We start from the raw sequence: 19,052 nt of genomic DNA on the forward strand, positions 1-19,052 counted from the left end.
TCAGGGCCAGGAGGTGTGGGGTCCCTCGGGAAAGGAGCCCGAGAGGGGGACAATTTGAACAGTCACTGCTCAGCATAGATCAGGGGTCCCCAGCCCTGTGTGCACGTTAGAATCACCTGGAGGACGTTTAAAATGTATGGACATCCAGGCCCCTTCGCTGGAGTCCAGTTTAGTTGGTTCCAGGGGAGAAGAGATCAAATGTTAAAATGTCCCCAGGGAGACCCAGGCCAGGTGTGACTTGCCTTCTGTGTGGCTAGGTGGCCGTGCTGGGGCCTCTAGGTGGTCTGTTCAGCCTCTATCAATAATTCCCAATCATTCAGAGTTAAATCAGGTTGGGGGGGGAGGGGACATGAACAGTGCTGACACCTGAACTGTCACCTAAGCACACAGGTTAATTTCTGTGCCTGAAAATTGAAGGCACAGGAAAGGAATTCTTTTTCTCCTGTTTTCCCCTGGTTTTGAAGTAATGACGCAGTTTCACTTTGGGATGGTCGGGCCTCCCAAGCGGTAGATGGAAAAATAAGTTTGAGTTTTCAGCTTGAGAGCACCCGTGCTGCAGGCGGATCCAAACCGGGGTGTATTCTACTTTTTGGTTTTTTTTTTTTGCGGTATGTGAGCCTCTCACTGCTGAGGCCTCTCCCGTTGCGGAGCACAGGCTCCGGACGCGCAGGCTCAGCGGCCATGGCTCACGGGCCCAGCCGCTCCGCGGCATGTGGGATCTTCCCGGACCGGGGCACGAACCCGCGTCCCCTGCATCGGCAGGCGGACTCTCAACCACTGTGCCACCAGGGAAGCCCCAAACCGGGGTGTGTTCTCAATGAGCCGGGTTGGACTCGGCCTCCTGCTTGGCCACTTCGTCGAGATTTCAGCGCAGGTTGAATTAAATGCCAGGCGGCCCCGCGTGGACAGAGCACCGATCCGTGGGGTCCTGGTGTGTGTGTGTGGCACATGGAGGGGCAGGTGGGAGCCAGGAGACAGCCGTGCGCCTTGTCAGGAGAGGCCGAGCGGCCAGCGTGGCGAGATCTCAGTTCTCATCAATGCAGTTGTTTGTTTCTCTCTGTGCCCATTAATTTTCTTGCCTCTGCAGGCTCAGGATGGAGAGGGTGGGGTCACGGCTGTCCACTTGAGTTGGGGATGTGGGATTTGAGGTTTCCAGGATCCCACATATCAGGGCATGGAGGGGGAGCTTGGGAGGGCCTGGGGGCCAGCCTTTCGGACATTCATGACCCCATGAGGCCCAGAGTCTTGGGGCTTGCAGGTGCCCTGGGGTGGGGGTCCCAGGGGCGAGAGGGCCAGGAGAACGCCGTCCAGGGTGGAGTTCCCTGGAGCCTGGGCCCAATCTTAGAGGCTGAGAGTCTCCAGAACTGCCCCACGCAGAGAATGTTTGCTCAGGGAGGGGAGGGGAGCCATGAGTCTTCCCAAGCCCTGCCCTTCTCTGCCTCGGTGGGCGGCCTGGAGGAGCACCGGGTTTGGGGATGGAGACACACAGGCACGCACGCGCACGTCTTGACTTTCAGCCCTGCTTTTATGACTCTGTGACTGGACCCGTTACTGGGCCCCTCCTGAACCTTGGTTTCTGTGTCTCCCTGGCAGAGTCAAGGCTTGGAATGATCAGTGCCAGCCACCACGGTGCTGATGTTCTGCGAGGCCCAGGGTGATCGTATGGGGGCCCCAGGGCTGCTGGGGGAGCTTTGAGGCAGGGTGGAAAGAACCTTGGCTCTGGACAAACCTGGGTTCAAATCCCAGCCCTGCAGTGTTTTCGCTGTGTGACTTTGGACTTGCTACTTAACCTCTCTGAGCCTCAGGCTCCTCTGCAGTAAACAGGGATAGCTCGGTGTGAGGGTTACGGGGGCGTGCTGGGAGGGCTGGGGTTGTGCTTGGCGTCTGCTGGCCATAAGAGGTGCTCAGTAACATTTGCGTGGGCGAATGGGAAAGAAGGGTCCCTTCTCGATGTCCTGTGTGGACAGGGGAACTCTTCTTCACGCCCGAGGCCCTGGTAGTCATCTCGGAGTTTGCAGCCAGCTCCCTTGGCCTGCCCACCATGCAGACCTACTGGTGGGCAGCTCAGGTGGGCAGGCCCGCCTGGAGGAGGGAGGGGCAGGGGCAGCCCTCCCTGCTCAGCGCTGCCACTCCTCCTCGCAGGAACCTGATGTTCCTCTGATATGCCTCCTCAGCCTTTTCGCCTTCATCCATAAATAATATCTGTCTCACATTCAGCCCGCACCTCCTGGGGCCGCGATGTATGCCAGGAGGCAGATGCGCCCTCAGCTGGGACTCGCCTTCCATCCTCCCCATCCCCACCCTGCCTTGTCTGCCTGTCAGAGTCCTGCTTGCTCTTAAGTGCTCAGCTCAGATGCCGCCTCCTTCAGGAAGGAGTCCCTGATTTCTCCCCATCAGCGCATCCTTGCTCTCGGCCCCCCTCATCCCTGGGCTGAGCCTCTTCACTCCACCCTTTGCCCTTCCGCAAACGTGGTTATTCCTGCAGCTCCTGCATTAGGCTGAGAGACCGTCGCAGTAGGGGACCATGCCCTTACACGAGCATGCGTGATTGCTGGTCCTGCCGGTGCCTGGCTCTGCGACGTTGGGTGGACCCATTCACTCGCTGAGCGTTCTTTTTGTCCTCTATATGACAGGCCTTCTGCCACCCACCTGGCAGGGTCCCTGGGGGATCTAGAGGGTAGTAGAGTGAGTACGTTGGCACCGGGGCCCTCCTCCCAGCTACGTGGGGAAACTACAGTGTTCCAGGGGCTCCCATCCAGTACGGAGCTCCTGCTTGCTTTTCACTCGTGATGGGGAGCTCACAGCCCCCTGGTAGCCTGGACGGTCGTGAAACAGGTAACTTGCCTTTCTAGTCCTGGATTTGGGGACCCACTGCTCTGCAAGGATTCAGTCCTTTGATGACCTTTGGGATTGTTCAGCGTCCGGGGAGTAGGTGGGCCTGGAACATCCTCCAAGTCCTTGAAGAAGACAGGACCGTTCCCAGGCTCCGCCGGATCCGTGTCCCGGGCCTTGATGGGGCTGTGCATTCATCAGAGGTGAGGGCAGCAGGGACACCAGCCTGGTCTGTGGGCAGGGTGGGAGGGCAGCAGCCGCTCTGGCGCTGAGTACCGGCCTGTTTCCCAGCAGGACTGGGTACTGCAGAAAGTGTGGCCTTTGCCGTGAGCCCAGGGCTGCACTGAGCCCGAGGTAGGGAAGGCTGCCTGGGGAGAGCAGGTTGCCCCGTCACTGCCTGGTCTGCAGCTGTCACTTCACATCCCGGAGCCTCAGTTTCTTCATCTGTAAACAGGGGTCGGTACCTGCTCACAGCGAGAGACGATGAGGACGATTGCCTGTAAGTAAGGCACACCGTTGGTGCTCATTAAGTGTGCGGTTACTGCTGCTTCTTGCTGGAACGACCTCGCCTCGCTGTGTCTGTCTTAACTGCTCGAGCTGCTATAACAGAATACCACAGACTGGGTGGCTCATAAACAACAGGAGTTTCTCTCTGGTCTGGAGGCTGGAAGCCCAAGGTCAGGGTGCTGGCAGACTGAGTGTCTGGAGAGGGCCACTTCCTGGTTCACAGACGGTTGTCTCCCTGCTGTGTCTTCGTTTGGCGGAAGAGGCGAGAGAGCTCTGTGGGGGTCTCTTTGGTTAGGACACTAATCTCACTCACAAGGGCTCCACCCTCGTGACCTAATTACCTCCCAAAGGCCCTGCCTCCTAACACCATCACATTGGGCGTTAGGTTTCAACCTATGGATTTTGGGGGACACCGACATCCAGACCATAGCACTGTCCCTGGCGCCCGGAGCTGGTCCGAGCTCCCTGGGGGCGGTTCTCCTGGTGGCCCTGCCTGTGTGACTTTGTGCATCGCTGCGTCCTTGTTTCTGTGCCTGTGGGGGGATGGGGATACCTCCCCAGGGGGGTGAAGTGTCTGAGGTTACCTGTGAGAGGTGACAGCTCCACCACATCCTGGGCAGGTGGGAGGCACGGGTGGAGACTGAGGCTCCGTGGTGCAGAGTGGGCCTGCCCCACTTGGTTTTGATTTCCACGGCCCGCAGGTATGTGTGGCACTCACCTGTCCCCTTGGGGGCCAGTCCTGGGGCGGGGGAGAAAGGAGAGAAGCCCAGGAACCGACTCACGGGAAGGCAGATGCTCTCAGGAGCTGCCCTCATCCTCTGGGGCAGAGAGGGAGGGAAGCCTGGAATGGTGAGGGTGCTTCTGTGTAATGAGGCCCCTCCACCTCAGTGGAGCCACTGGCCCCGGTGCCACAGCCGACCCCTCGTAATGAAGTGGAAGGAGAAGGGAATTGAACCAGCCGGGCTGCGTTGTGGAAATGCCGGCCATCTCACGGCAGAGCTGCTGGGTGTGAGCAGGGGCCCGAGGTGTGGCGTTGCCGAGTCTCCTGCTGATGACCTGCCGCAAAGCCTGCCTGTCCCCGAGACCTTATAGGGACCCCGCTCAGGGAGAGGGGGTAGAAGGGAGGCAGGGCTGGTGGGGACCCTGGAAGAGGCGGCAGCTGGAGAATCAGGCCCCGCATGTGGCTGTGTGCCACCCCCCAGTCCCCTGCCCCCAGCCTCCATCCACGTCCTCCTTTGCAGAGAGGGAAAGTCGTACTTTTTCCCAAGCTGTGGCAGATACTGTGGGCGCCCTGCCCAGATCCCCGTGGCGCTCACCGCTTCCGTGCCCACCGCCCGCTTCACCTGTGGGCACCTGCAGCTCTGCCTGGGAGCTTGCCTCTCCAGGTGGGCACTCCTGGGGCATGAACACCACCCTCCTGCCATGAGCGGCTCCCACCAGGGAGCCCTTGGGCAGGCGAGCAACTGTGAGACCCCCAGCGGGTTCACACCCTTCTCATCAGCTCCCATTCCCCGCCTCACCTCTCCACACCCTCACCTGGGCTTCCTGGGGTCACCTCCCACGTAACCCGCTTGTATGCGAATCCTTGTCTCACCCAAATTAAGATGAAAGTTCCTGGTGAGGTTGGCACAAGACAACAGGGTAAATGCTGTGGGCTGAGGTCTGAGGGACAGTTGCCCTTGGCCGCTGGCATGCTGTACCCTCTGTGGCCTTGGGGGTGCCAGGTCACTGTCACAGGCTGAGCGCTTCTTACTGTCATTGCAGCTGCTGCTGGTGGGAGCTCATAGGATTAAGAGTCAACTCGTTTGGGGAAACCTGTTCGACCCAGCCCGTAGGACTGATTCCTTTAGGTCTTCAGGTTTTTCCAAGGGCCTACTGCGTGCTTAGCGGTGAGCTAGGTGGGGAGGGGGTGACAGGGGTGGTTGGACATGGCCTCTGGCCCCCAAATTCTTGCAGTTTGGACCGATGGTGAGGCTGGGGTGACATTGCCTAGGCAGGCAGGGGGCCAGGCTGCAGGGGGCGGAGATGTGACCTGGCAGCTTCCGGGAGGGCAGAGTGCCCTGATGGTCAACGCCAGCACCTGGCACAGGACTTCTCGGTGGAGCCGATCAGCGCCAGTGGGGAGGGGCTTGCAGACCCTCGGCTCCAGGACTCCACCCACCCACGGGCTGCTCTGGTCCTGCGCGCCCCGGGAACAAGGACCTGTGAGGAGGGGCGTAGGAGGGCTGATGTTCAGGCTCCTGTGGGCGAGAATGTTGCGGGAGCTCTCCCTGTCACTCCAGATGGAAGGTGGATCGTGAGTCCCCCAGAATTGGACCAGTGGGCCCTGGGAGGGTCAGGGAATGTCCAGGGGATACCTTGGCCAGCCTGGCTCGGGGTCCTTTTCGTAGTCACCTCCCTCATTCCACCCCCCCACCCCCCCCAGCAGTCAAGCCAGGAAATGGCTCTTCCCTCCCTGCTGGCTCTACTCCTTGTTACTGCAAACCTGGGATTAATTTAATTACACGCTTGTCTCCAAGAGGCGGGGGCATGGAGGCGCCCCGTGGGATTGTGAGTTGCCCGAGGCTGCTGGGAAGGATCGTCCTCCCAGGGAGCCGGGCCCTTCCTGGCATCCCCTGCCCTCCTGCTCTCGCCCCTGCCACCAACCCCGATTTGAAGGTCCACCTAGCTCTCACTCTTCCCCACGGCAGGGCACCTGCTCTGACCCCCAGGTGACCAGATGTCCGGCTCCCTGGCTCCTGGCAGCATGCAGAGCCTGGCTTGGGGAGCTGAGGGTAGGGGCGGTGGGGACGGGGTCCCGTGTGGCCGGGGAGGCTTATCTGGGTCTTTGAGGAGGCGGCCTCATAGCCTGTTAAACTCTGCAGGATCGGGCAGGCTCGGGGCTGAGCCTGGGCCTCGGAAAAGGCCCCCAGAGCAGAGCTGGGGGCAGTGGGCAGAGGGTGGCCGATGGGGGCCCACTTTCCACGCCATCCTCTGAGCCACCCTTCTGTTTCCCTTGACATTAACACGGGACTCTGCGATGTGAAGGTACAATCGTTTAGTCCCTTCTCCTTTTTTATAAAGAAAGATTTCTCCCTATTCTAAAGGGAGATTACTTGAAAATTAACAAGAAACAGTGTGAATAAATAAAGTCACCCATCTCCTCGTGAGCAACACCACGGTCAGTATCTCTGTGTGCCGCGTTCCTGGATTTCTGTTTCAATATTTTTAAACATAATAGTAATTCTACGTGTAGTTTTGTGTCCAGTTCTTTTCACTGGTGTTTAAGTGTTTTTCTTACCGTTGAGGAGAGAGACTCTCCTAAACGTCGTTGGTTGGCGACAAGGGTATAAACTCTCTGCTGTTGTTGGACGAATAGTTGTTTCCAGTTTGGGTCCCTGTAACGCTGTCTGCATTCTTCATGATTGCAATTCATTCCTTAGGACACGTTCCATTGGGAGCACTGGGTGATTAAAGGCATTTTAAGCTTCTCACGTTGTTCTTTTGAAATTCAAAAGAAAAACCCAACAAACCTTGATGTCTGAAGCGTAGTTCATCCTCTGCAGCCTCTTGGGGTTTGGGGCGAACCCAGAGATGGGCTGAGCGGAGCGGCTCCTTGCTCTGGGGCCGTGGACGCGGCCTGTGGTTTGTGGGGTGAACGATGGCCTGTGTCCCTTCTCGTGGCGCTGGCTCTGTCGCCGCTCCTTCTTCCCGACTGCCGTCCTGGGAGGTGGGCGTGAGGCTGTGGAGTGGCGGTGTGCCCGGCCCGCCTGTTGCCCAGCGCGGGCGCTAAGCTGCTCGGCACGTCTGCTGACTCCCTCCCACCCAGGCCAAGCTCCAGCGGCAGTCTGACAGAGAAGGGAAGGGCTGGGAGCTCCTGGCTCAGCGCATCGGAATGGCAGAGGGACACAAAATCGCCCCCATAGCCAGGAGACCACGGGCGGGCGGTGTGCCGCCTTCAGGGTGGCTCTGCGACCGTACAGGGCAGCGTGAGAGTTAGTGACCTGACTCAGGTCGCTGGTCCTTCTCCTGGCTTCAGGGCTGTGCCTGGCAGCACATCCCCTGCTGGGGCTGCGGTGCGCAAGGGGGCTGGCTTGCGGCCGTGCCCGAGGGTTGGTCAGTAGTGGGGCGTCCAGGGGAGACGCTTGACCAAGAGCCACGTCTCATTAGGGACCTCTGCCGGCTTCTCACAATGGCACGGTGCTGTCAGCTCCTCTCAGAGCGGCGGGACACTTGGGGTCCTGAGCACTGACCTATGGGGGTGGGCCTGGGTGGTGGGAAGAGGGTCTGGAAGTCTGGGCCCTGGGCCCCCCTGCTCACCTGCCAGCAAGTAGGGACACTATTCCTCGTGGCCTGCTCGTCTGGAATACGGGGACGATGTCTTTTGGCCCCTGTGAGCCTTCAAGGAGGCGCCAGGTGCAGGGGCTGCCGTGCGTCACACGGAGGTGAATGGGGGGGACCTTCCCTCCCCCGCCGACCCCACCCAGAGGGGGACCACATAGGGGTCAGTGGTTGTTTTAACGTGTAAGGTTGAGGGAGCTGGGGGGGTCTGGAGTTTACCTTATCCGCTGTTTCCCGGGTGGTGTTCCAGGGAACCCTCCTGCCGGCAGCAGGTGGAGGACACAGAGGATTGGGGAGGCCAGGCTGCACCCCATCTCCGTCCCCCTGCTCACAGGGCCCAGCACCCCTGGAACACTGAGGCCCTTCCCATCAGGCCTGTTCGTGAGGGCGGGTGCGGACACGATGTGGGAACTGCTGGTCAGTTTGGGCTGATTGACGGGTAAACTGAGGCCGGGGGCCAGCATGGGGCGTGAACTGTAGTGACTGCTGAGGGTCCCCTGCCCGGGCCCTGGGCACAGGGAAGCCTCTGCAGTCCCCGCCTGGGGTCCGGTCCCCCCACCCTGCCCCGCCACTGCCCCGCGTGTGTATAAAGAAGCCATGGCGCCTCTCGCAGGTCACGCAGCGGGGCTCCTCGCACAGCTGCCCTGTGTCACCGGGGTCTCCCTGGGAGTGAGGGGGAGTGGCCTGGCCAGCGACCCTCTTCCTCTCTAGGAGGCTCCGCATTCCTGAGAGGTGACTGGCAGGGAGCAGGGGGGAGGAGTTGGTTATGTAATTGGGGCGGGGTGGGCCGCCCCCCATTCCTGCCCAGGGCGGGGCTGAGGGCTCCTGGGCCTGGTCCAGGGCTGGGGAGACAAGGCTCCTGAGGGTATGCTTGGGGAACACAGTGACCCACAGCAGGCAGGTCAAGGGGCACACGGGCACCTCCTGTAACTGGGGGCACGTCAGAGGCAGCAGCTCGGCGCTGCTGATGGGCGGAAGCTCGTGAAACCTGGGCCAGCCTCCAGCGCAGGGGGCTTGGGGCCCTGGGGAGGGGGCCACTGGCCGCCACATCCTCACAGGGCGCCCGTGGACCCCTCCTCTGCCGGCAGGCCCTGTTGGGGAGGGGCGTGGCGTCCGCGTCACACACCTAAGGGCCCGGGGTTCGCCCGCGGTCATGCTGACTGTGCTGGCGTGGATGCATGACGGTCCAGCTTGTCCTTTGCCTGCACCTCAGCCCCCTGTGCCCACCTGGGAAGGTTAAAAGCCCCCCCGGGGGGGCAGTGGTGTGGGGCATTAGGGAGCTGGCTTTGGTCGAAGGTCTGGTGCCTTCTGAGATGAAGGGCCGCTGGTGTGGTCCGGGAAGACCCTGAGTCCTGCTGGGGGTTGGGGCCGGTGGGTACAGCAGGAACAGCAACTGGCCCAGGGGTGGGCAGGGCCCAGGCTGGCGTCTGGGCTGTGTGGCCTCTGGCCGGGCGCTCATGCGGGTGAGAGGAGCATAGCCGTCCCTTAGCAGGTGGCAGCAGACCTCCTGGGGGAGGTACCCTATGCTGTCACAGAGGTGCTCAGACCCACCTTTCTTCCCTCGGCACAGGCACCTGCTGTGACACTTCGGTCCCCTTGCCTACCCTACCCTGTGTTAACCTTCCATGTCCCGTGTTCTGCCTCCCTCCCCTTGCCCTCTCTGCCCCATGTCACCCTTGGCCTCCACCCAGGCAGGCTCCCTTGTCCTGGCCTGGAGTGAGTTAGTCATTAGTTTTCTCCTCTGAGCTGATTTCCAGCCCAATGGGGAGGTAGGACCAGGGCTGTGGGTAGCCAGGGTGGCGGAATTTCTCCCGCTTCTTTTTTTTTTTTAATAGAGACAGGATGCTTTAAGGTGGTTTTTAGAAATTAATTAATTACTTAGCTTATATTTTGGCTGCGTCAGGTCTTCGTTGCTGTGCGTGGGCTTTCTCTAGTTGCGGCGAGCAGAGGCTTCTCTTGTTGCAGAGCACAGGCTCTAGGTGCGTGGGCTTCAGTAGTTGTGGCACTCAGGCTCAGTAGTTGTGGCTCGCGGGCTCTAGAGGGCAGGCTCAGCAGTTGTGGCACACGAGCTTAGTGGCTCTGCGGCATGTGGGATCTTCCCGGACCAGGGCTCGAACCCGTGTCCCCTGCCTTGGCAGGAGGATTCTTAACCGCCACGCCAGCGGGGCAGTCCCTCTCCCACTTCTGATGTGATTGTGCAGCGGGGTCAGTGTGGTGAGGGAAGGTGGATTTCACCCCCTCCGCGCTCAGGAACTGGGGGCGTGTGGCTGGAGGTGTCTCCCTGGCCTCTGACTGCAGGAGGGGTGGTGGGTTATCTGTGTTATGCAGCCCCCCGAACAGATCGCTTGTAGAAGTTCTGTGCGTCAGGCAGGATGGAGCGGAGGAAGCCCAGATGCTGACTTGGCATGCTTGGGGCCTCAGTTTCCCCCCTGAGCAGGGGAGGGCCTCCCTGGACCCTGGGCCTTGGGGTGGGCTGCCCCTGGGTGAGGGTCCCATCAGGGGAGCATTTGTGAGAACTCTTTTTGGACCTGAAGCATTGTGGAAGTTGAAGGAATCAGCTCAGGACGAGCTGGTGAGGGAACCCATCACCCACTTTCTGCAGGTCAGGGAAACCTGGGCTCAGAGGCCCACCGGAGGGGGCCCAGGGGAGGGTGGGCCCTCCTGTTGGATACAGTTTGCCGACGGGTGACATGCCCCCTTTGTGTCGTTACAGATCCCTCGTCCACCTACATCAGGCAGCTGGAGACCAAGGTGAAGCTGCTGGAGGGTGACAAGCTCCTGGCACAGGTAGGCTGGCTGTGGGCCAACCCCACCCTGAGGGCCAGCGCAGGCCCTGCTGCCCACCCACCACTCTCGCCCCAGCACGCCTGGGGTTCCCTTCCCCCCTCCCACCCCTAACCTTCCACCTGCCCCCGACTCCTGCCCGGAGTCACCTCCTGGGACACCTGGCCGAGGACGGCCACCTGCCTTCCCTCCATCACAGCCTTTCCCTGTCTGTCCCCGCTGTGGTCTGCGAGCCCCTTGGGGGCTGGCGCTGGGCCCGTCCCAGAGATGGTGCAGAACACACACGCAAGTGCTGAAGAAATGGACTGCTTTGCCCTCTGGATGGGCGCATCAAGGCCCAAGAGGCGGGCTGGCCCGTCCCCGCTCAGACCCCCATGGAAACTTCCCTGCCCCTGCTGTGCCACTTTCTCTCTGGGCTGGGGTCTGCCCTCCTCCCTCCTGCCTGGCCTGAGTCCACAGACAGGTGAGGCCAGGCCTCGTCCCTGGCCTGCCCCTGGCACAGGGACGGCGGGTTAGAGATGGGTGATGGGGTCAGTGCGGGGAGGAGGTGGTGCAGGATGAGAGGTGGGGGGTAGGCGTCTGTGCCCTTGACGAGTGCGGCTGGAGCGTGGAGGGGGCGTGGCTGCCAGGACGAGGGGCCTTTCCTGCTGTTGGCAGGGTGGTGATGGGGGGCTGTGATCAGCCCGGTTGGTCGGGGTGTCTGGGGCCAGCTGGCTCGGCTGACCCTCCAGCCTCTTTCTCCCTTGTACTCATCCCTGACTTCATCTCAGTATCCCTCTCCCCTGCCACATCTGCTGGCCCATAAGTGGCCGGCCGGGATGCCCAGAGCGTTTCTCTGGGAACCAGCCCCAGGGAGGGCTCAGCTGCCTGGCCTCGTTGCTAGGCGACCAGTGGGCTTGGCGCCACTGCCCTGCTCAGACACCCTCTCTGCCCACTGGGCGGCGGCTGGGATGCTCACAGCCCCAAGTGCAGCCCGACAGCTGCCATCCCACCTCTCGCCCTCGCAGGGGCTGCTGGAAATTCCCCCTAGCTCGGCAGGACCCTGCAGAGTATGTGGTTCACATTTGGGTCTTAGCTCCCCCACATCCCATGGCCACCGCATTGTGTCAGGCGCATAGTCAGGCACTGAATCGCAAGGCTTGTTTTCAAACAAAATGTGTCACTTGTTAAGGTGCTGGAAGGGCCTGGCTACAAGATATGCTGGCTCCTCGGGGCTGGCAAGGGCAGGGAGGGGCTGGGGCCTCGCCTGGCGGTGGGCTAGGGCTCCTTAGACCTGAACACTCCATGTGGGCTAAGGAGGGTGTGTGGGGCGGGCTGCGGGAGCTGTAGGCAGAGGCGATGGGGGCAGCCTCAGGACTTGGGGGCCTTTGCTCTGGGGCTGGTTCCCATCCAGCGAGTAGGGAAGCGAGTCACTCACTTCAGCCACTGTACAGCAGGGTGAAGGCCAGGACCTCGCTCTGGCAGTGGAAGCCTCCGACCAGCGGGTCAGCAGCCTTGTGAGTCTGCCCCAGTCCAGCTGTTCTTTGTGTCACTGTTTCTTGAGAGCTTGGACCCCAGATTTGGGATGCCATTTGCAATGCTGTTCTGCGGTCCAGGCAGGGCATGGCTTGTGGTCCTGTTTCCAAGGACAAGGACAGGCTGCAGAGTGGCAGTCCTTCCTCCTCCTCCTGCCTCTGGGAGCCCCCTGGTCTCACAAGGGAGCCCCCCATAGCTGTGTCCCCTTGCCCCGTGCCCACAAGGGCAGAGGTGGAGGTTGACGGGGCCCTGTGTCTGCAGCATCAGGGGTGCGGGCCGCCACCTGGGCAGGGGGTTTCTCTGCCTGGTCCCTCCCCACCAAGCCTGCTCTGACCTGCTCCCAGGGGTCAGACTGGGGACATTGTCCTTGTCCTGGAGGCAGCAGCAGTGGGCTTCTGTCCCCGACCTGTACCCACGCCAGGCTCTCCGGAAACACACAGCCATCAGATGGGGGCGCGACCTCTCGCCCGGGCCCAGGCTTGCTGGCTTCAGGCAGATGGGGCTTTAGGGACAAGAACGTGCTTTGGCCGGGCTCCTCGCTGGTACAGGAGAAGTGCTGGGAACTCAGAGACCATCCAGTGTGCCAAGTTTCTTGTTCCTGAGTAGACTTTTCTTTCTCCCCAGATGAAGCCTTGTGAGGCTGAGCTGCTCCGGTGATAGCCGTGGGTGCTTGTGTGTGTCATGGGGGTGGGGCCCCTGGGTCCTATCCTCGTCTCTTCCTCACGAGGACTCTGCTGGCGAGTGGGGGTCTTGCCCAGGGTCTCCCAGTGAGCGGTGTCAGGGCCGTACCCAGCATCCCGAGAAGGGGGCAGCCGTGTGGTGCTGGGGCCTTGGCCCTCCAGTGCACTGCGTACCCACCTGCCCTGGTCCCCTTGCTTCAGCCGAGGGCTGACCCTCAAGCTACAGGATGCAGAAGCACCCGGGGGCCAGGGTGCGGGCAGGGCATCTCCAGGGTCATGGGCGGGACTCCTGTTGCCCCTGCCACCCGCTGCCACCAGGGCTTGGCCTTGAGGGTGGGTGGGTGCCCTGGAGGAGGGCGTTGCTGTTCTGAGCCACGCAGGGGATGTGAGAAACAGTGAGAGGAGGGCCGCTTCTGGCCCGCTCAGGGCTTCCTGGCAGAAGTTGACACCTTGCCTGTCTCTGGGCTCCTAGGGTGGCTCAGGTGGCATCAGCTTTATGAGGACCCTTGAGCCACTTCCTCTCCCCTGGCCTCTGTTTGCTTACCTGTAAAATGGGCACTCACTCACTCACTCCATGTGTAACTGATCACCTGCTGTGTGCATGGCCGGCGGGGGGGTGGGGTGGGTGTACAGTGGTGTCCAGGCAGAGGCCTACCCACAGGGGGTACTCTTGTGCTGCCTCCTTGTCCTGGCCAGCAGGCTCATGTATACGGGAGGGCTGTGGAGGACAGTGGAGGTGGGGAGAACTCCGTGGGCAGGGCTCAGCCCACAAGTAGCGTACTGGTCTTATTTTGATGAGTACTGGTCCAGGGAAGATGGGGTTTTCTTAGCCTCCTTCCTCCTGGCCTCCTGCCAGTAGCCTTCCCCCAGGTGGCCCGGCACTTGCTCTGGGCTCTCTCAGCCCCATAGGCTGCCTCTCTTGCTGATGGGATATTGGGATCCTCCTTGTGAAGCCTGGCCCTGACCCTTGCTGGACTGTTAGGTACTCAAGGACTGGGCTGCTGGGTCTCAGTGGTCACATCTGTGTCTCAATGCCCAACTGGACTTGGTGGATGCATCTTGGGGAACCCTGGCTGCACCTGCCTGGTCTCCCAGGCGGGGAGGGGAGGCTGGTTCTTGCCCAGAATAAGGAAGGTCTGCTTAACCCAGGGAGAGTGGCTTCATAAGGTAGTGAGTGTACCATCTGTGGAGGTAATCAAGTGTGGATGGATGGATGGATGGATGGATGGATGGATGGGGGTGATGGGTGACCGTGTTTGGGAATATTGAAGAAGGAGATTGCTGCCATGGGTGGGATTCTGGCCACGGTCTCATGGGCTCTAGCTTGTGAGATTTTATGATTCTGGCACCAATATCTTTTCAGTGAAATCAAATTGCACAGAAACCTCCAGCTCTGTGCAAAGTGGAAAATCTGCCTTTGGCGAAAAGCAGGGGAGAGCAATGTTATTCTTTTAACTATCTTCGGGGGACGTGGCTTTGGGGTTTGGGTGGGAGGGCAGAGAGCCGCTGTGGATTCCCGTTCCCCACTGCCCACCCTCTCCCTCCACGGCCTCTATTTAACTCCAAAACAGCTTTAATTAAAAATGTACCAGAGTGTTCACAGGCTAAATTACTGTATTGCAGTTCATATTTTCTTTCTCATGTCGGCTTTAAAATTTCATCAACACAGCTGCTTCCTCTGCAGTGATTCATCTGGAGCCCGGTATGTGCTATGATTTTTCCCGTGGATTCGGTGCCTAGCCGGGCTGGGCTGGAGGCGGCTCTGATTGACGCGGGGGCCTACGCTCTGTGGTTCCCTCCATTCACTTCCCTGCTGGGCTGATCAATGAAGGCTCCGCGTGTGCCCAGAAGCCAGCTTCACAAAAGAGCAAGAAGCAGGTCGGGCAGGAGCGGGCGGCCGTCTTGGGGAGAGGAGGCAGTGGTCCAGGCCCGTGGCTGTGACGGGTCCCAGCCGGCCCCCCTTCGCCTGGCCCCGGTGCCCGCTCTTCCCATCCTGCCATGCCACACAGGGTCACTGTACACTCAGGTTGGAAGTGACCCCAGGATTTACACCAAGCATGGATGGGGAAACTGAGGCCTGGGTGGAGGAGGATTTCCTGGGACAGGTGATTGTATTAGTTTGCTAGAGCTGCCGTAACAAAGAACCATGCACTTTGTCGGAGCGGGGTGCGTGGAGAAGGGGCTTAAGCAACTGAAATGTATTGAATGTATTGTCTCACAGTTCTGGGGAGCATGGGGTCAACAGGTCAGCATATGAATTTGATTGGGACACAGTTCAACCTGTAGCAATGATGCTGTTGGCCTGACGGTATAAGAAAGTGGGTTTGAGCCCCAGAGGAGTCTGGGTTCAGATAATCCCTGCTGCACCACTCACCGGCTGTGTGGCTTTAGGTAAGATACCTTATGTCCCGGTGCCTGGTTTCCTCACCTATAAGACAGGGGCGATGGTGATGCCTGCTACAGCACTGACTGGAACCTGGGGGCGCCCAGGCAGTGCTTGCCCTTCTCTCCTTTTCCTGGTCTTGGGAGCCTGGGATTTTTCAAGGTCTGGAAGCCCACGCCCATTCAGCCGGGCTTGGTCCCTGGTGGACTGCTCCTTCTTGCCTTTTGTCTGCGTTTTGAACCATCCAGGCCTTGGGACTGAGGAACAGTTTGCTACTATCTGAGCCCATTGCTGACACCTCAGTACTGTTTCCCGCCTCCCCAGGGAGGGCTGTTTTGGTTGGTTGGTCCCCTTGCCCAAGCCCTGCAGAGATGCTGGCCTCATGGTGTGTCTGTGGTGGCAGTTCTGCTCGCTGGCATCTTCTGTGCCGTGCTGCTTCGTTGACGGGCTCTGGGCTGTCCCTGCTTCGCCTGTTTGGTGTTCCGGGGTTGGCTGTCATGTCCCCGCCCCTTCCGTCATGAGAGATGTGGTCTCCGGAGGGCTTCATCTGCTTCATTAGCAGAACCTTAGAACCAGTCCAGCCTCTTCCTCAGCCAGGGAGGAAACCCCCTCTTTCCATCCTCCAAGCAGATGGTCAGGCTAGCAACGTGGGCAGGAAGAGAGACAAGGAATTCTTGTCCCTTACGCCCGAGGCTTAACCAGGGTCCACCGTGAGCCAGACACCAGGTGCTCAGCATGGTAAGAGGCCAACCCCAGAGCCAGGGGGCCTGGTTCCAACCCTCAAAGTGCCACTTACCAGCTGGGTGGCGTTGGGCCAGTGGGTTAACCTCTCTGTGCCTCAGGTTTCCCAGCTGTAAAACGGGGACACTAACGGTGTCTGCTCCAGGATTAAAGGGCAAATCACGGAAAGCACTGAGGGCCAGGGCTGGCTGGCGATAAGGGTCATGGGTCAGCCACTGTGACCTCACCTGTGGGCCATCCAGCAGCTGAGTGTCCTACTGGACCCCAATTGACATGCGGGCAAACAGAGACCTGGAAGTGGGCGAGTTGCTCAGGTCCACTCAGTTGCGATGGGATTTGGATTTTGCAACACCTGTGCCCTCCAGAGTCCCCAACCTGCCTCCACAGAGGTTACATGGCCCGCCCCTCACTCACCTCATCGGAGCAAGTAATGGTCCCACCAGGGGACCCGTGAGGGGATGACGGTCATTGCGGTTGGGACCCGGTCAGCGCGGTACCCATCAGTTACAGGCCACGTGGTTCTGGGCAGTACACACATCCGGGTTTGAAAAATGGTTTAGGGCCTGAAGTCGCATGGGGTGGGGGCAGTGCCAGCCGCGGGTGAGACATCAGCCACGTGTTAACCGCACGTGGGCGACACGCTGCCTCGTCTGAGCAATAACCGGAAGAACCCGCTGGATCCCTGGCCACGCCGCAGCCCCCTTGATTCACGGCCTGCTAATGAGTTCTCGTAAAATCAAAGGGGGAAAAAAGCAGGTAAATCTGGTTGGTAGGACCTGTATGTTCTCGTGAGAGACCTTGCGGGCCACATTCGCCCTGAGGACGGGCAGATATCTGGCCTTGCCCAGCTGGCTGGGATCTCGGGGTGCCTCTCAGAAGGGCAGCTGTGTTCCAGTGTGAGCCTCGGGGAGGGCTGTGAAGGGGTTGGGGCCCCAGTTCTTGGCGTGTGGTAGGCACGCTGTCAGTCCTTGTGCAATCTGGAGCTTCTAAAAACACGGGGCTCCTGTGAGGCGCCTTGGGGACCCCGACCTCGGCCCTTGGCCTCCCTGCTGCAGCCCAGCCGAGGTCCTGGCGGCTTTGGGCTAATGGGCGTCCAGGGGAGGGAGGGCAGAGGTGAGGGTCGTGGTTGGCATCGCTGGGTGACACTTGCTCTCTTCCCTTCCAGCTGCCCCGCCCCTATGGCCGCCCGAGAAGCTGGCTTCAGGTAGAGCTGCCCGGCAGGGCTTGTTTGCAGTGCTGTGTGGGGTGGGGGCTGCTTGCAGTGCTGTGTGATGCCCTGTCTGCTCTGGGTGCCCCCCGCAGCGCCCTCCCATCTCTTCCTGGGAGCTGACCACCACCCAGGGTGCCCTGGTCCTGCCTTTAGATTCATTGTGGGATCCGCCCTCTCTCTGAGCTGGTGTTACTGCCCAGTTTTACAAAGTAACAGCAAAAGAGTTATGAGACAGTGGCCTCTTGTGATGCTGCACCCGGGCCCCTGCTTACCCACCTCTCACCGGATCTGCCCAGCTTGTGAGGTCAGGGGGCAGGTCGAGATCTGCACTTTGCAGGAGAACCTGCAGTGCCTGGTAGGGTGAGGGCTTGCCGAGGCCACAGGAGTTAGTGGTGGCTCCCAGCTGGCCCAGGTCCTCGGGCGAGGTCTCCAGGGATGCCTGGAGGTAGGAAGAACCCACCAGCGCCCAGTGCTGGGCTCCCACCCTCTCCGAGCGCTACAGCCTTGCCACCCCTGGGAGGTAGGTGTCACTGCCCTGTGTTAGGGTTTCGGAAAGCGGGGCTGGTGTCACTTGTCACCTGTCCCCATGATAGAGACACCGACACCTCCCTGTACCACGAAGGCTGGCAGGCTGAGGACTGGCTCCCACTGATGGGGTCCTGCCCCTGGTCACTGCATACACATCGGCCCATGGGCCCTGCGTCTGGGGATCTGAGCAGTCACCTGCGGGCAGATTGCCAGGTGGGGACGCCCGGGCGCCCCCGTGTCGGTGCTCACCTTCCATCTCCGCAGTGGCAGGCCCCGCTTCACCTGTCAGGCGCTGCCTCCCTGCCTGGGTGCACCCGGTAGGACCACGTCCTGTTGTAGCCTGCGGCCCACCCGAGGGGCTGAGAGCCCTTTGGGACCAGGAAGGCAGGGCGAGTAGCTGCCTCTGAGCGAGCCCAGAAAGCGGCCCCCCAGGGAGGAGCCCTGAGTGGAGGGGCGGGGAGGTGGGCGCCTAGCCTTGTTTTCTCTGAGTTCTGCCCTTGGCCCGTTTCTGTTCAGCACCTCCTTTGACGGTGCTCCCCAGGAGGCTCTGCAGGTGGCCTCAGGGATCCCCCGGCTTTGCAAGCAGGAGTCGCTGGGCAGGCGATGACTAGGTGCTTCTGTGGCTGGGAGCCTCCTTGCAGCCCCACAGAGGCCCGGAGAGGCCGGGGTAGCCTGAGTTCACACCACCCGCCGCGACCCGCTCTGAGCTGGATAGCGTTGCAGTGATGGCCCTGGACAGAGGCCCCGGGTGCCCTTAACAGTGGGATGGGAGGCTCTGCAGCCTCCTGGGTCTCTCCCTCCCGGTCCAGAACTCTTGTGCTGCTTTCTCGTGGGGGACAGGGCGGGGTGGAAGCGGCCGTTGCCGTAGCTGCAGCGCTGGATCGTTTCCTTCCCTTTTAAGGATCCGGGCAACCCTGTTCCAGCTCCTGCTCTGTGTGTCAGATCCGCTTCCCTGTGTCCCGAGGGACCCCGTCAGGGGGCCTGGGGGGCAGGGCAGTCCTCTCCTGGGGAGCAGTGGTGCGCCCCGTGTCCTGCCCGCCCCGCTGCCCCAGAAGGCCCCTTCAGCTTCGCTCCACCTCAGTGGTGAAACCCTAGGGATTTCATCTTCCAGGGCACCAAGAGGCAAGAGGCAGGAGTTTTAATTTGGGTTTAAGTGCAGTCGTGTTGCTTCATGTCGATGCGTCATTAGCTGCGTTGCCCCAGCATTCTCCCCGCCAGCTTTGTGGCTTTTTGCTCATAAAGTGCTGTGGGCTCGCAAATAGTATGGACATCGCCGGAGGCAGGGGTAGGAATTGCGTGCTGCTAAGTAAAAACTCCCCACCCTCTTGCACACACACACCTCCTCCCCAGGGAATTATCTGCCGGGAGGGAGGAGACACACAGACCTGTGTTTTCAGTAGCAGCACGTGGGCTGCTTCTGAACCCCTTTGGTCCGGGATCAGAGACGCTGTGGAGGAGGGGAGACTCAGCCCAGAGCAGAATCTAGACAGGGTGCGGGTAAGGACAGGGCAGCACCCGCCGTCCTGGTCCCAGGGGCCGACGGGAGAGAGCA

The 19,052-nt window shown here is 60.7% G+C and overlaps 1 protein-coding gene across 4 annotated transcripts in view; it reads left to right on the forward strand.

Moving 5' to 3' along the window:
• Nucleotides 1–19,052, forward strand: part of CCDC85C (coiled-coil domain containing 85C) — an 83,349-nt gene that overhangs the window by 52,477 nt on the left and 11,820 nt on the right. For all 4 annotated transcript variants that reach the window (XM_060163428.1, XM_060163347.1, XM_060163257.1 and 1 more), the window contains exon 2: nucleotides 10,373–10,446. In XM_060163428.1, the coding sequence (XP_060019411.1) occupies nucleotides 10,373–10,446 (74 nt within the window). The remainder of the gene's footprint in view (nucleotides 1–10,372; nucleotides 10,447–19,052) is intronic.

This window comes from Lagenorhynchus albirostris, chromosome 1, assembly GCF_949774975.1.
Source record: "Lagenorhynchus albirostris chromosome 1, mLagAlb1.1, whole genome shotgun sequence".
In the NCBI taxonomy this organism is placed as follows: domain Eukaryota; kingdom Metazoa; phylum Chordata; class Mammalia; order Artiodactyla; family Delphinidae; genus Lagenorhynchus; species Lagenorhynchus albirostris.